This window comes from Talaromyces marneffei, chromosome 1 (genome assembly GCF_009556855.1).
Source record: "Talaromyces marneffei chromosome 1, complete sequence".
In the NCBI taxonomy this organism is placed as follows: Eukaryota; Fungi; Ascomycota; class Eurotiomycetes; order Eurotiales; family Trichocomaceae; genus Talaromyces; species Talaromyces marneffei.
In genome coordinates this window covers 6094604-6109382 of record NC_072348.1, presented here as the reverse complement: position 1 = coordinate 6109382, position 14779 = coordinate 6094604, and the positions used below count along the sequence as shown (strand labels likewise).

At 47.6% G+C, this 14779-nt stretch overlaps 6 protein-coding genes and 1 non-coding gene across 7 annotated transcripts; all 7 read right to left on the bottom strand.

Moving 5' to 3' along the window:
• Positions 1-1374: 1374 nt before the first annotated feature.
• EYB26_002239 (uncharacterized protein) lies at positions 1375-2234 on the bottom strand (the record flags this gene model as incomplete). Its single annotated transcript, XM_054261544.1, has 2 exons — positions 1375-1425; positions 1503-2234. 2 exons carry the CDS (start codon positions 2232-2234, stop codon positions 1375-1377), a joined length of 783 nt encoding a protein of 260 aa, XP_054117519.1.
• Positions 2235-4153: 1919 nt separating this feature from the next.
• On the bottom strand, positions 4154-4729 carry EYB26_002238 (uncharacterized protein; the record flags this gene model as incomplete). The annotated part of the gene is made up of 2 exons (XM_054261543.1): positions 4154-4222; positions 4280-4729. The coding sequence occupies 2 exons, from the start codon at positions 4727-4729 to the stop codon at positions 4154-4156; spliced, it is 519 nt and encodes a 172-aa protein (XP_054117518.1).
• Positions 4730-5168: 439 nt separating this feature from the next.
• On the bottom strand, positions 5169-6590 carry EYB26_002237 (uncharacterized protein; the record flags this gene model as incomplete). The annotated part of the gene is made up of 1 exon (XM_054261542.1): positions 5169-6590. One exon carries the CDS (start codon positions 6588-6590, stop codon positions 5169-5171), a length of 1422 nt encoding a protein of 473 aa, XP_054117517.1.
• A 324-nt stretch (positions 6591-6914) lies between these two features.
• Positions 6915-6985, bottom strand: EYB26_002236. Its single transcript has one exon. It is a non-coding gene; the product is annotated as a tRNA-Gly (tRNA).
• A 253-nt stretch (positions 6986-7238) lies between these two features.
• EYB26_002235 (uncharacterized protein) lies at positions 7239-10762 on the bottom strand (the record flags this gene model as incomplete). Its single annotated transcript, XM_054261541.1, has 3 exons — positions 7239-9504; positions 9557-9908; positions 9958-10762. The coding sequence occupies 3 exons, from the start codon at positions 10760-10762 to the stop codon at positions 7239-7241; spliced, it is 3423 nt and encodes a 1140-aa protein (XP_054117516.1).
• A 780-nt stretch (positions 10763-11542) lies between these two features.
• On the bottom strand, positions 11543-12710 carry EYB26_002234 (uncharacterized protein; the record flags this gene model as incomplete). The annotated part of the gene is made up of 2 exons (XM_054261540.1): positions 11543-12421; positions 12474-12710. 2 exons carry the CDS (start codon positions 12708-12710, stop codon positions 11543-11545), a joined length of 1116 nt encoding a protein of 371 aa, XP_054117515.1.
• A 476-nt stretch (positions 12711-13186) lies between these two features.
• EYB26_002233 (uncharacterized protein) lies at positions 13187-14466 on the bottom strand (the record flags this gene model as incomplete). The annotated part of the gene is made up of 6 exons (XM_054261539.1): positions 13187-13308; positions 13385-13535; positions 13602-13801; positions 13861-14024; positions 14094-14352; positions 14412-14466. 6 exons carry the CDS (start codon positions 14464-14466, stop codon positions 13187-13189), a joined length of 951 nt encoding a protein of 316 aa, XP_054117514.1.
• Positions 14467-14779: the final 313 nt, after the last annotated feature.

Sequence of the window (14779 nt, the reverse complement as noted above, 5' to 3'; positions counted from 1 at the left end):
TTTGTACAACAAGGGACTTTATTAGCTCGTAACACTCTATATGAAGTACAACGCTTGATACCTAGGCATCGCATCGCATGCTTAATCATGATATCCCGTAAGCCTAGGTAGAAGACATTGTGTCATGTAAATGGGAAATCACATGTAATATGGGCTCAATTGCTACACAAGCTGGCATACAGGAATGTTTGAAACACTCCAGGATTCTTTCTCAGCTTCATGTCGGATAGGAAGATCACTACAACAATGGACGTTCTAGATGCTCGTATATAATTACACTCTCTAACCTCAATTACCATTCTACCAGTACCCTCGTAGGTTCCTATCCCAGGAACAAGGAGTGAAAAGTATGGTTGACAGGATAAGCCGCCGATCAAACAAATGCATTGTAGAAAGTTCGATTGTCCGATGTAGATGTTTCACGAAAGATCCACCTTCTACTGAGATGCCGTATTGATCTTCGGGGCAATGCTTAGCTACCAGATGCCGAAATCAGGAGATAGACTAGAAGGGCATCCCACGGATGGTGTCTTGACTACCCCACGTTTGGGCTCAGTCTTGGTAGTACTGCTTACGATTGTGGTGTCACCCTTCTCAGAGCCTCCCCCTGACAAAAAGTAAAAACAGGACCAATTCCAACGACAATAGTAGTAGGTAGGAACCTTCTTGAGTATATTCTCTTTGTCTCTTCCGGCATTTCGTCTTCCTTCTGAACCCATATCATGTCTATACGCTACTACCTATTTCAGTGCAACTCTATACCGACATGGTGCTCTGGTTTTCATCTGCGGGTACTTGACTCTGAAATAATGTTCTGCACATAAGAAGCGTCACAATCACATGTCTATCCGATGTAAGTTCGCCATGTTGAAGTAGCGTGCAACAAGCATACCCATACTCAATGTTGCGGGGAGTATGGAAAGACCAGAATCAGCCCATCTAGGCCAGCTTTCTAAACAGTTGACCTAACTGATTACTGCCTGTATGATACAAATGCAGTCACGTACTGCTTAACCACTATACATGGATGTGGTTCTCCAAAAAGTATAAGGAGAGTCCACAAATACGTACTCCCGGACTAGCATTGTTACACTGCTCCAATCTGCTGTATTGGTGGTTAGTCAATCAAATCTATCGCACAGTTGATGCTCATTTCTCAACCTATTACTGACCATTTAGGTAAACTCGAGTAAATTAATTGACGGTAAGCAGAGATAACATAAATATCAAAACTACGTAGGGCTTTCGGTGATTTGATTGGCTGAAACAATTAAGCTTAATCATGCGTGACCCACGGTCCCGATACCTAAGCCCTAGATTGATTGAATTGTTTTCATCTCATCTACTACATGAAAATAGAGTCATCATACAAAGCTAGTCCTCTGGAAACTCCTCCTCAATAAGCCGCGTTGAAGGTAGACCATACTATCAAAGTCAGCCGTGGAAATGCTCATCGGCAGTTATATATACCATAACATAACTTATGCATGGGGTAAACTCACCGCGTTCAAGTGCCAATTCAACAATCGCTCCACGTTCCGATTGAGTAGAAACAACTGCCGCTCAATACGAGTCAAAGGAGTCGTCGCCGCCAGAGATTCAATCAAGGCATCATGGGCCACAAATGCAGCATGCATCTTACCTTCTCGAAATAGTTGGAGTACCGCGCGGAAGCCAGGGAGATGCTCAGCTGGGATGGGTTTACATGCAGTTTTCGCAGCGACGCATCTAAAACACCTGCTTTCCCTCTCTGCCGGATGAGGTCTACAATGAGAGTCCTCGTTGTAGACGGATTTGGCGCATCGCAGACAACAAGCTTCCTCCCCCCTGGTGGTATGGCTTTGAGTTTCTGGTGGCGAGTGAGAAGTTGTAGGCTGTGTAGATGCGGAGCTACTGGACGGACGAGGGGGGATGGAAGTGGTTGTCGAGGCAGGTCTTTCTGAAACTGAATCCCGCACGGTTGAGCCTATAGGAGGATACTCTATGGTTGCGGGGTTGCTGGCGGACATGGGTGTTGATAGCCTTTGGGACGCAAATAGAGGTTCGGTTCTTCCTATATTTGGGCGGTGCACGGGTGATACCGCCGGAGGATACTCCGGGGTTGTGGTCGCTGCATGTTGAGATGGCGTCTGCTGTGCAGTCGTGGGAGTACTGGACGAACGAGGAGGAAAGGGTATGATTGTCGGGGGCCTTGTGCACAGAAACGGATCATCACCTGGTATCGAAAAGGGCATGGCTGAAACCGTAGTAGGGTCCCCCACAACTCCAGCCAGTCGTCATGACAGCTGCTGGGCTCTGAGAAATCTTAGGTCAGCCTCTGAACAGTCAGCCAGCAACAAATGACTCATATTGGTGGACTTGTTGCGTTGCTTCTGTGAGAACTTTAGATAAAGAAGTCTCTAAAGGATCAAGGCTGGGCATTAGAAGAAGTACTGTTGTTACTAGGTCTGGATGGGGCAGATAGGTTACTTATAAGCCTGAGCCATAGCCAGAATAGTGATGATAGACCAGCATGCCCAAACCTCAAAGCTTATAACAAAAGAGAAACATAACAGTTTTGTTATCCATATAAAGCTGGTAAACATTGTAGCATCAATGAGCCCAAAAGCAAAATTCACAAGGAGAATGAATGATCTCTAGAAGAATGATGAGGCAAACCCTAACAATGGACTTGTCATAATCCTCTGTCGCAGGTTTCAATAGATTGATATTTTTGCCAACACCCAAATCCCGTTCCAGCTCCTGCACACGCAGTCCAATCTTATGTTTGAAAATCTTGTTGTCTGTGCCTCATATTTGGCAGATTCATGTGCGATCAAACCCTCCAACTCAGTAACACATTCTCTCTGTATTTGAATCTCTGGGCCTCTTTTAAGGACTTTCCCATTCATGTCTCCACCAGGCCCGTTATCAGCATCGCCATCGGTGCCTACTGGAGGCTCGCATCCCTCTGTAACAGTTAGAAATGGGTTTTCAAGATACTATGAAGGGGAAAAAAATACTGACTTTTCCAAGTTGGAGATCGATCAGTGCTTGAAGGTTGTGGTTTATCAAAAAAATCTGGTCTTCAATGAGAGCAATACGCAAGGTATCACGCATGCCATTCATGTTTTTTACCCAAGATTTGCGAGCTTCAAACGCGGATTGCAAGTCTTGGAATTGGAAGCTTCGCTGTACTTCACGGAAATGATCGATATATGCATCCATGATGGGCCAGCAAGTGAGGTTTAGATTGTGACACCGAATGCACTTTTCTTGTTGTGATGGACAAGACAAACAGAACAGATCAACGCTGCCGACGAGTTTGGCGCAGCTCTCACAGCAAGACTCAGCCCATATCGGGTTTCGTGGGCCTCTACGTGGTAGAGTGGTGATGCGCACTGCGGGCGTAGGCTGAAAGTAAAGGGGCGATCGCTGTTGTATGAAGCATAGTTGCCCAAATTGAGAAAGAACGTACGACATGACGTTGATATTGGGGGAACGTCAGGTTACTGGATTCGACTTTATGAATTTGCAGCTCTAACAGGCAACCGGAGTTCAAGGAGATGTTGGAGATAGAAAGAAGGATGAGATATGAATAAGGAATTTAAATAGCATCTAGCAAAGACGCGAACAAAGAACATGAAAAACTCCCCTGTTGACGCAAATTGCCGTCAAAGTATTGCGGTCACCAGCCTAGATTAGAGCAAGCAAGTTACTCATAACTCAGCATTTCAAAGCAGAACCAACGATGGCGAAATATAGGTAAAAGCACTTTTTTTTTCGATTTTTGACATAAAGCTATTCAAGTCTGCCATCAAGGAAGACGAGTGAAGTATGTATTGACAATCACCCTGGAGACAAGACAACCCGATAGGCAAACCCAAACTCTTGAGGAGAATACACCCAATCCAAACAATCATCGCCATGAATGAGAAGCAAAATGAGTACCCATAAGCCATCCTTTCCAACTTAGTCGAAAGCTTGTTCATAGACATAGCTATTGCCTATGGCCAAATCAACCGTCATGGCAAGACGCCTTTTCTCCAAAGAGACCACACAGGTCCCATTCGTCCACTCCAAGCTTCGCCAAAGGAATACCACCGTATAGAATGGTCAATATGCCCATTTGTCCGAGACAGTGATTGTTAAGACAAGGTGTTGTGTATGGCGATCAAACATCGTAGCGAGACACATCCTCACCAAAAACCTCTTCGATCGGGGCTACTGGTGGCTCATTTCTCTGTATAATATCAGCCATGCGTCTCATTACATTAAATGAGAACCAGAAACTACCTACAATCGCCAACTGAGCGTTGATCAACCGTTCGATATTACGATTGAGCAAGTAAAGCTGTCGTCCAATGCGAGCGGTAGGCTCATTATTCATACCAATGATCCAAGCCCGACGGAAAAGAAAAGCATACTTCAAGTCCCGCTTCTTAAAAAACACCTGTATGCTGCGGAAAGTGTCAACGTGATCTTGCGGGATTGGGATGCATGTGATGTTCAGATTGTAACAGCGGATGCACTTGTTTTCGCTCTTGTTGGGATGCGGCACACAGAAGAGATCGACGCTGCCCACGAGTTTGGCGCATTGTAGACAGCATTGCTCGGCCCAGACGGGGTCTCGCTCATCTTTTAGTGGGAGGGCTGTGATGCTCACCACGGGCATGGGGCGAAGGTGAGGGTTTAATGGCTGTGGGTATAGGCATAAGTCCTTGAATGGAGTGGTCGCGTATGGAGGCATGGTGTTGATGATGATGACTGAGCCCTGAGTTTGACTTCACTATTGCAACTGAAAAGGTCAACCCTCGATGCAGAAGCTGTAACGTTGTAGGTCTGGCAGGTTGAGTGAGACGCTGGTGATTGGAAGGATTTTGCAAAGGATGAGAGTGGGAAAAAGGTAAGAGGAGTCCTGGAGAGGGTGGACGAAAATTATACATAAGCTAGGAGTGGGAATTCTAAGCGTTGTGCCCCGTTTGAGCGTTTGATCAGGAAAAATAGCCTCATGAAAAGGTGCCTGACATACAAGGCACAAATTATCGATATGGATGCCAAAAAATTGCAGAGGAATCTCATCGTTCTCAATTACATGTCAAATCTGATTTCACACCGCACACGAGCCTGGCCTACAACCAGACCAACCATATACGCCATAACTAACCTCGACAAAATCAATGCGATATCTAAAACACCATCCCCTCAGAAACCTCACCCTGCAAAAGAGACCGAAGCACAATCCACCCACCAAAAATCCCCGCCACCGTAGCCAACAGAATCCCATTACCCTCCCACGTCAGCGCCAAATATGCAAGTCCACCGACAACGACCTCTTTGATGCGGGCATTTTCCCGTCTCGCTCTCCATGATGGATCGATAGGGAATGGGGGATGTAAGCGTATATCATCAACGTCTTCTGCCTGAGATGGAGAAATGATTGCTCGTAACGGAACACTCACAGCAAGCGCAACAGCACGATGATCAGACGTCGGAAACAGAGGAAGTGCATTATACCCCTGAACCTGAATCGTTGATGAACCCCCCTTTTTCGTGCTGGTCGTCACCCAAGGCGGATATTCGAGATACAATATCCGATCACACCAACTCGGCCACCGTTTTGTTGCCCATTTCCAGACACCATCGGGTCTATCTTGAGCTTGCTCTGGCAGCGAAGCAGCTTTTTGAGCTTCGTCGGAATATTTATATGTAGGTGGGAATGTGATCGGTGCTTCTGACAGGCCATGGAGGGTACGTTTTGCGCGCAACTCGCGTGTTAATTGGTCATTTTTGAGTAGTTTGGAGAGATGGGATGCGTCGCTGGGTGTGGCGTGTGGTTGAGGGTATCGCGCATGATCTTCAGGCTTAGGCGGCACATCTGAGGTGCGATAATTCAAGTCTCCGGCAAAAAAGAGGTGTGACCTAGGACTGAACATGCCCGACTCAACATCCCTTCTGGTTTGGTGCAGAAGATGAGCAGTATCTTCACTGGGTTCTTCTCCCTCTTCGTCTTGACCATCTTCGGATTTTGTAAAAACCAGCCGCTCAACAATCCTCCTCCAATCCTGATTCCGACGCTCATACGCATCCTCCATCGGTGCAATATGAGCAGCCACAAACGTCAACTCCATAGTCTCATGGCCATGGGCATCATAACCCAACCGCGCACCGACTGCGCCTTTATTGCCCATGTCCTGCAGCCCGACTCCAACTTCTGCTGTATCCGTCCAGGATATGCTGTCTGCGACATCTGATCTGGCAAAGACCATAAGTGCCGTCAATCCACAGTGATGAGTTACGACATTCACATATCCAACACCATCATCTTCCTCATCACCTGAGGCACGTGGCCATCTATTCCTTGCAGCAACATCAACAGCCTTCTGGAAAGCACGGAAGTACGATACAAGAAATGACCCGCCCAGAAACGCATAATATATCGGCGCAACTTCCTGCAGACTCAGCACCAAGATTTCAGGAGCTGTGGTAGCAGTGGCAGGCGGCAAGACATCGAAGAGATGTGCCGCGAAGCGGTCTGTATGGATTAGGTTGCGGGCACAGTTGAACGTGAGTATGTATGCGTTTAAGCATTCTTCAGCTGTGTTAGTCATTTTACCAATTACTAACAAGCTCTATGCACAGATCCTCTGGGCTGAATATGTCGAGGGAGAGGAAGACAGAATGAGAGATGTTGAGTAGTGACATATCTTAGTACTAAGTAGAGCAGGGCAACAATCAAAAGCCCCACTTTGGGTGCGCCTTCAAAAATGAAAAAAAAGCAATATACCTAATTAACGGAGCGCAAGGTTGCTTAAGCCAATGATAATCACTTACGTAGCATATGGAGTATCTATCACTGGAAACCATCTGTAAAAAATGTATAGCTATGTTGACCAATGGATCGCCAAAAAATACAAAAGGAAATTGTAATGCTCTGCATCATCCGTGAATCGAACACGGGCCTCATCGATGGCAACGATGAATTCTACCACTAGACCAATGATGCTTCGATATTCGGTCGACTGGAAAATGGTTTATGATCCACACTCTATGCCACAGTACTAGTAATATGATCATTGCCAAGGTCCAACTCCAATTACCTAACTTATCCTATCCTCTCCTATGTACATCAAACTATATATGCAACATTACACACACAAAAAAAGCTGCTCAATCATAGCGGAGATGGATAAAACGCCTCCCGCTCAACAATAACGAGTAATAAGATAATGACAGGCTTATGAAAAGAAAGGGAATGACTAGGCATTGAATTCGACTCTGCTCACGCTGTCATCTGGTAATTTATCATGCGGAGCTGGTGACGGTGTATGTTGTCGAGCCTCTTGGGACGGTTGATGGGACTCTTTACCGTCAAGCACGGCTTCCGCTTCGGCACCTTCAAGTAAATCTCGATCTCGGTCGCGAACACTGCGTCGTTCAGGGTCAATGCCGTATGCACCAGCGCCCCAGCTAGAGATCCCCCCAACCATGGCAGCGGAAGAAGCAAGGCTCCTACCGTCATCGTCTTCTTCATCGTCCTCTTCGTCAGCACGTCCAAGTGCGTTACGCTCCATTTCGCGTTGGGCCTCCTCCATCTTTTTGCGCACTTCGGCGGCCATGCGCATTCCGTCACTGACAATGTTGTCCAAGACACCGCGGAGGCCTTTGTTAGGCGGAACAATTCCGCCTGAAGCACCGGCAACAGTTGCTCCTGAGATGGCGCCTAGGGTAGACCGTCCGGCGGCGCCGATATTGGAGAAGGTAGTAAGATTTGATGATAGTGATGTGGATGCTGTCAACGAAGCTGGATTAGGGCGATCTGACAGATGGAACGATTGCGGGAAGAACGTCTCGAAGAATTGCTCCAAAAGCTCGTCCGCGAGGACCACCATCCTAAACGTAGGCAGGGTGATATGTAATGGGTTATTGGGATCGAGCGCTGCATTTGCCGCTTCTGAGCGACCGGATGGCGAGTTGATAGGCAACGCCGTGTCTCCTGTCGTGACGGGTGTTTGAGGAGGCGAAAGTCTTTCAGGTGATTTGTTCTCCTCTACCTCGATTAAGTCCTCTTCATCGTCATCGTCGCCAATAGAGAATGCATCCAACTTGCTAGCAGCATTATCGACTTCGGTAGGTTGACCGCTTTGTTTCTGGTTTTGTGGGTGGCTTGGATCTGCATACTCAAAGCATCGCCGAATGAAGGAACTGACACTTCCGAGGAAGCGCTCATCCACGCTCATCTTGACTTTGTCACGCTGTTCAGCTACCAGGCCTGCATCTGCAAGATTTTCCATCGTCTCACTGGGGCTCAGCGCTCCATCAAAACCTCTGCGCGACAGGAAAAGAAGCGCTTCTGAGATCCTTAAGATTCCTTCACGATCTACTTTGCCGTCGCCATTGTCGTCATAAAGATCAAAGAAATAATTTATCGAATTCATAATGTCGCGTGTGCCTTTCAACTTGGCCAATCCAATAACAACATTCTGCAGACTCAGCCCATTATCATCATCAGTGTTCCATTTGCGATATAGACGTTGCATGAACTCGTGATCAGCAGGCTCTACATTATCAGTCCACTTTGAATGCGATGCACTCCGGCCGCGAATACTGTCATTGCCGTTGATGCGGTCTTTTTCAGAGATCGAAGGGTGTCGACCCGAGCTGGGCGAGTCTGCAATAGCCCATCTGGCGGTATTTGCCAAAAATTGCCTAAAAGCATCGTAGTCCATATGTGTTGAACTTGGACCGAGTCCAACTCGTCCAACTTCAGCGTCAACGGGAGGACCCAGGACTGAATAGCGTTCAACCTTTTTCTTTTCCAACTTTTTCTTTTCTTGTTCCAAAAGTCGTTGTTTACCCTCATAATCATAAAGTACTTGGTAAAAACGATCGTAGACTGTGCCAAGATCATCCATACTCAGCCTCTTACTCTCAGGTCCAAGATTCCTAATTGACGTGCGCTTCGCAAAGTTCTCAATGTTCTCCAAAACAGCATCCTTGTGCCTCTCTCGTTGTTCGGTAATTGAACTATGAGTGATGCCAGAAAATTCCTTGAAAGCCACCACCATCAATTCCTGGAACCGGGTAATAGCTCTGAGCTTGGGGTTTTCAGACCGCGGATGTGCAGAGTCTCCCAAGCGGGAAAAGTATGATTTCAAAATAGAAATGAACGAGCCGTCGTCCTGTACGTCCAGAAGCTCTTCCCCATTAATACGTAGGATAGCCAGTCCGACTTGGAAGAGAACTTTTGGCCCTTCGAGGAAGAAGACGTCCAATACTCGAAAGGCGAATACCAAAGGCATTGAGTTGATATAAAGGGAGAGAAACCATGGTAGGGACACAACAGACAATTGCACATCGGACTTTACGAGATGGTCCCAAAGAACTGGCATCGTCTTTTCGACAAGGGATTCAAAGACCTTTTGATCCAGTAAAGTGCCGTACATCGTTGTGGAGTAGTACCCGGGTAGAAGCCGGTCACAGACCACCGATAGAAGAAAGAATGCTTGTGCCTCTGACATATATCTAAGCCTAGTTAGTTGCGTTCGACTTTCAACAACCGTGTTGTATGACTTACATTAAAAGGGCCGCGACGACTATATTCATGGCCTGGCAGTAACCGACTGATTCATTTGTCCAGCTGTACGCAGTTAAGACTCTCCGCAAACGTCCTATACCTTCTTCACTCTGGAAACCCGGGTATTCCGGCAAACTTCGATTCAAATCTTTTTCGATCTCGTCAATAGCCAATGACTCTCGACCGGAGTACTTGGTAAGGGTTTCTTCATAATGGGTGGGAGATCTTAAACGTAGATACAGAGAACCGGACGTAAGTTCCCAGATCTCTCCTCTCAAACGATTGGGTAATCCCACACGAATGAGCTTATGAAATGTTGGCTGTCGAATCAAAGTGGCATTACGACCGTTTTCTATACAAGTCAGATCGTCTCCACAAACGAGTTGAATAAGATGATATACCTCTAAAATACTCAGCCCATAACCTCATCTTACTCCTATCACGGAGTTTGCGAGCATCTCCCGGATAACGAAAGACCATCCCCAACCCAGCATCAGGCGGCTGTCTCGCCGGGGTCTCCGGGTCTTCCTTACCCTTAGGAGGTAAAGTCAAAAGATACTCCGAATAATGATCCAAAACCACAGACCGCAGACTATCAATCTCCTTGATACTCTCCCTCAACCCTTTCCTTAGCCCATCACAGAATCGTTCGCAGGCCTGCCTGCTTCCAACGAGATGGATAGTGAATTTTTGGGGCACAAAAGTCGAGCTTTTCGCGGCGTTGGGACTCAAAGCTCCGTTCCAGGTTGTTAATGCGAGCGAGAAGACGTGGTTGAGACTGTTGAGTCGTTCCACGCGACGGATCGAGCACAGGGGGAATGTGAAGCCGTTTCCTGAGGGGCCGGTGCCATGAGTCTGGCCCGTAAATACTGTGGATGCATTATTGCTAGCCGATGGTAAAAAGCTAGTAGGCTGAGTAGAAAAACATATAAACCGTTCGCTCAGATGTAGACGTCCTGTATACCGGTTTCCGAGCTGATCGGGGCGGTCACCCTGCGTATTCGACGCGGGCCCACGGTTAATCACGAGAATCAGTTCAGCTGTTATTTCCTGTAACGGGTTCTGAGAGTCGGGGAGGCGGAACTGTTGGCGGAAGAGAGAGGCTTTGGAGGGGTTGCGATCGTTGGATGAGATGGTTGGTAGATTGAAGTTGGCCGGATCAATAAAGGATTGGGCCTTTTGGACCAATGACGAGAATTGGAACATTATTCGGGAGCGAGGTTAGGTCCTTCGGAGACCTCAGCTGTGTTCAACCAACGGTATAATGTACGTCGAGATGGAGCATACGAGGGAGGTTGACAAGTCAGGTGGGCCGGAGGAGCTCAAACGGATCTACCAAATGTTGATATGGTGCTGGCGATAACAGGATTAGATCATGATTTGGTATTCCGTTGCATTCCCATATTCTGGAGCTTGAGAATATTCGGAGCAGATCGTCAACTTGAAGCAGAAGCAAGATGCAAGGCAATCATGGTGGTGGTTGGTGGTTGGTGGCCTGGAAGGGAAGCTGAGCATGACGGCTGAGCTGGGTTAGCGGCTTGTCTAGCTCGTTTCAGTCGATGATATATGTAAGTAACCTAACCCTGCCGTAACCCTCATCCTATCTGGAGAGCTACGACAACTGCACATGATTGTTATCATGAGATTTTACTTACGACCATTGACCAAGACTCTTAAAAATAATGTAAAATATAAGAATATCATTCTACATTGAGCGCTGTATAGTATAACCTGACAGTTTACAGCAAGATAGCACCGCTACCTGTTGGGATTCAAAAGTAAAAATAGGAAAAAGCCAAAAGCCAAAAAAAAAACAACCAACTAGAACCAAAAAAAGAGAGCAATGCGTTGACAGTTAGTTCGCCGATCCTTGATGCACCTACTCTCCATGAGTATCAGAAACAAACAGCAAAAGTGTATACATAAGCCAAAAAAAAAAAGAAAAGTCACAGGTGGTGATCGAATGAGGGTATGAAGGTATGTGATTTATTTGGTATCGGAAAGAGCGTGATCTTCATCAGTGTAAGGAGGGAGTTCTTCGTTGACGACTTCTTCCTCCATCAAGAGGACAGCCTTCTCGGAGATGTCGCCTTGCTCCAAGGTCGAAGTTGAGCGGGCAGGCTTAGAGCCGCGTCGGTAGCGCATCCAGAGGAAAACGACAGACTGTCCGACGAGCATACCGATGGCGCTGGCAGTAAGACCAGCGAAAATTCCAAGAACGGCAGGGACAAGAACGAAGCGGACAACGCGGAACAAAGTACGGCGAAGACCGTGCATGTGGTGATGGTGTGGGTGTGGGTGAGGAGGCTGGCCATGGAAGCGGTGGCCTTCCTCGAGTCCGAAAAAGTCGGGGCCCAGCGTCTGAGGAGCAATAGGGAGAGGCTTGCCGTGGCAGCCCTTTCCAAGTCCGAGCTTCGACTTCAAGTTCATCATATGGGCCTGAGCAGATTGGACCAAAGCCCGGATACGATCGAAGATCAAGCGCCTCAAGCACTGAGTGTCGCCGTTGCACTTTTTCCATGAAGCATGGTCATCCTGGCCAGCGGGAAGCTCAACCTCAGTTCGTAGAATGAAAAGTTCTCCTGCTGTAGTCTGGATAGCTGTGATCGAGACAGTGTCGAGAGGAGCCGGGTGTCCTTCGATGTCGAGGGGAGAAAATCGAATCTGAACAAGTTCCATGTCATCCTGAGGAGGCGCAAGAGGCAGAGCCATAAGAGCGAAGCCCAGCTTCAAGGGCTCGGTTTCCTGGCCATCGGAGTCTCGGCGTTGGACGGCTGTGACGATTTCGACGGAATCGAATGTGACGGGGAAGATGTGTGCGTTGTTGATATAGAGGTTGCCATTTTCAGTGCGGAAGTTCAGTTCCTATGTTCGTTAGCTCCAGATTTTTTGTTTATTGCGAATAGAGTATACCAACCAGAGACGACTTGGTGTTCTCAGACCAAATGACAACACCATCCTCTATGGTCTCCGGGAACGGGCAGTCATCGCAAAGCAGTCGAAAAGTCTCGCTATGGGCATTCGCGAGTTCAAGCGCGTGAGACCCAGGTAGATTACCGTGCTCTTGGGAAGGATGGTGGACCTCTGGAACAACCAAAAAGGCTGAGGCGCACAGAGAGAGGGCGCTGGCGGCCACGAGCGACCGGAACAACATGATGTCAAATCAGAATAGTGTGAAGGTACAGACGAAAGGTAGCGAATGTTGCGATATACGATGGATGTATGAGCAGGTTGCGTTGTTGTGGTATATAGTCGATAGTTATGTAGAATGGAAAGTGAAGGAAGGGGGGCGATGGGAACTGGAGAGATCGTCTGATCGGCAATTGACGGGAGGGGCCTACGTAAGCTCGTATGAAGTTAAGCGCCATTTCAACTGACTCAAAAGGCTGATTGGCTGCATTTGTAACAGATGCGCCAAGCACTAGTCTGAAAACAGAAATTTTCTCCCACGCCGCCTTATCACAGTCATTCATCTTGCGATCATCGAATGAATTCCGCAAAAGCAGCGATGTGATGATGTGGCTTGAGCCACCCGTGACGCAACCAGGGTTAGGGTACCGGTCGGTAAGAAATACCATACATACTCTGTGGGCATCTATCTATTAACTATCTATTCCTGGTAACAAATAATTACAGCTTGGACTTCTTCTGTCCCTTGACGTTGGCCACAGCTTCGCCAGACAAAAGAAAATCGGGGTATTTGAGGCTGGAGCCAATGGAGGCAGAGGGCATACGCCATGAAGCTCCGTCCACTGTGCAGAATAGAATATATTAGTAGAAATTCAAGGAGAGTATAGTTACTACAAGACATAAGACTGAAGCGCGTACCAACTAGAGCATGTCCATTCACGTAGCTACCAGCATCGGAAAAGAGATATATGGTAGCATCGGCAATGTCTCTTACAGACCCATATCGACCCAGAGGTTGCCGCTTCCATGATTCTTCTTTGGAGGTACTAGGCAAAAGACGCTCGACGCCCTAAACACTCAGTCAGCTCACGTCTTATAATATACAGAAGAGGTCTCGATCGAATTTGTTGCATACCTCGGTATTTGCGATCGGCCCAGGTGAGATGATGTTCGAGGTAATACCCAACGGACCAAATTCCAGCGCGATATTGTTCGACAAGGCGTCAACACCAGCTTTCGCGACTGAGACATGTGTTTGGAAGATCATTCCCGTGTAATGCATGGTGGCGCTGACGAAGATGATACGACCTCCTGGACCCAGGGGAGATGGTTGCACTAAAACACCCGTTAGTATGTATAAAATAAAATCGCAAAGATGGTTGGTGTCTTCGTACGAGTCTTCGAGTCAATTTTATATTTTGCCGCAGACTCCTGTAAATAAGGCAACGTCGCCTTGGCCGTATTGTATGAACCCAGCACATCGATATCCATAACTGACTTGAAGGCATTAACAGAAAGCTGATTAATCGACGCAAGGAAATTCCCCGCCGCACCAGCACTATACCATCGTCAGTAAAATGACACACCCCCCCCCCCCCCCAATTTACCGTCTTGAGGATTGGCGTACATGACAAAATCAATACCACCCAACTCCTGCACGCAACGATCAACGGCAGCCGTCAAACTATCAAAACTGCGCACATCGGTGGCGCCAACACCAATAACCTTGGCACCCGGTCGCGCAGTCGCGATACTCGCGGCCATCTTTTCAGTTTTTTCGACGTTGCGACCGACGATGCACGCGTTGGCGCCGAGGTGGACGAGAGCGCGGACTTGGGCGCTGCATATTGTGCCTCCGCCGCCGGTGCAGAAGACTACTTTATTCTCTTGACGCGAAAATGGAGTCTTAGCGATAAGACCAATGAAGAGGGGGAATGATGCGTACTGAATAGATCGTCTTTCCAGACGTTGCTGAGATAGTCTGATTTGGGGAGAGCCATGGCTGCGTCTTATCAATGGTTTGAGTGAGCGGGCTGTCGCAACAAAGCAAGTCTTTCAAGTCAGGTAGGTATGTGCTCACCTACTTGCAAATCTATAAAACACAATGGATTGTGCGAATGTATGTCTAGAAGGAAAACCTCCTCAGGACACCTGGATATATGTAAAGAAGCAGTTACGGCCGTACAGTCCTCCTCACCTGGACCAGTGCGGAGGAGGATCCCAAGCTAAGGTGTTAAGCTAACGCCCTAATTTCTCTTCTGCCCCAGACGGCCAGACCCCTTGATCATGATGGTAGTTCCCCACATAGTGCCA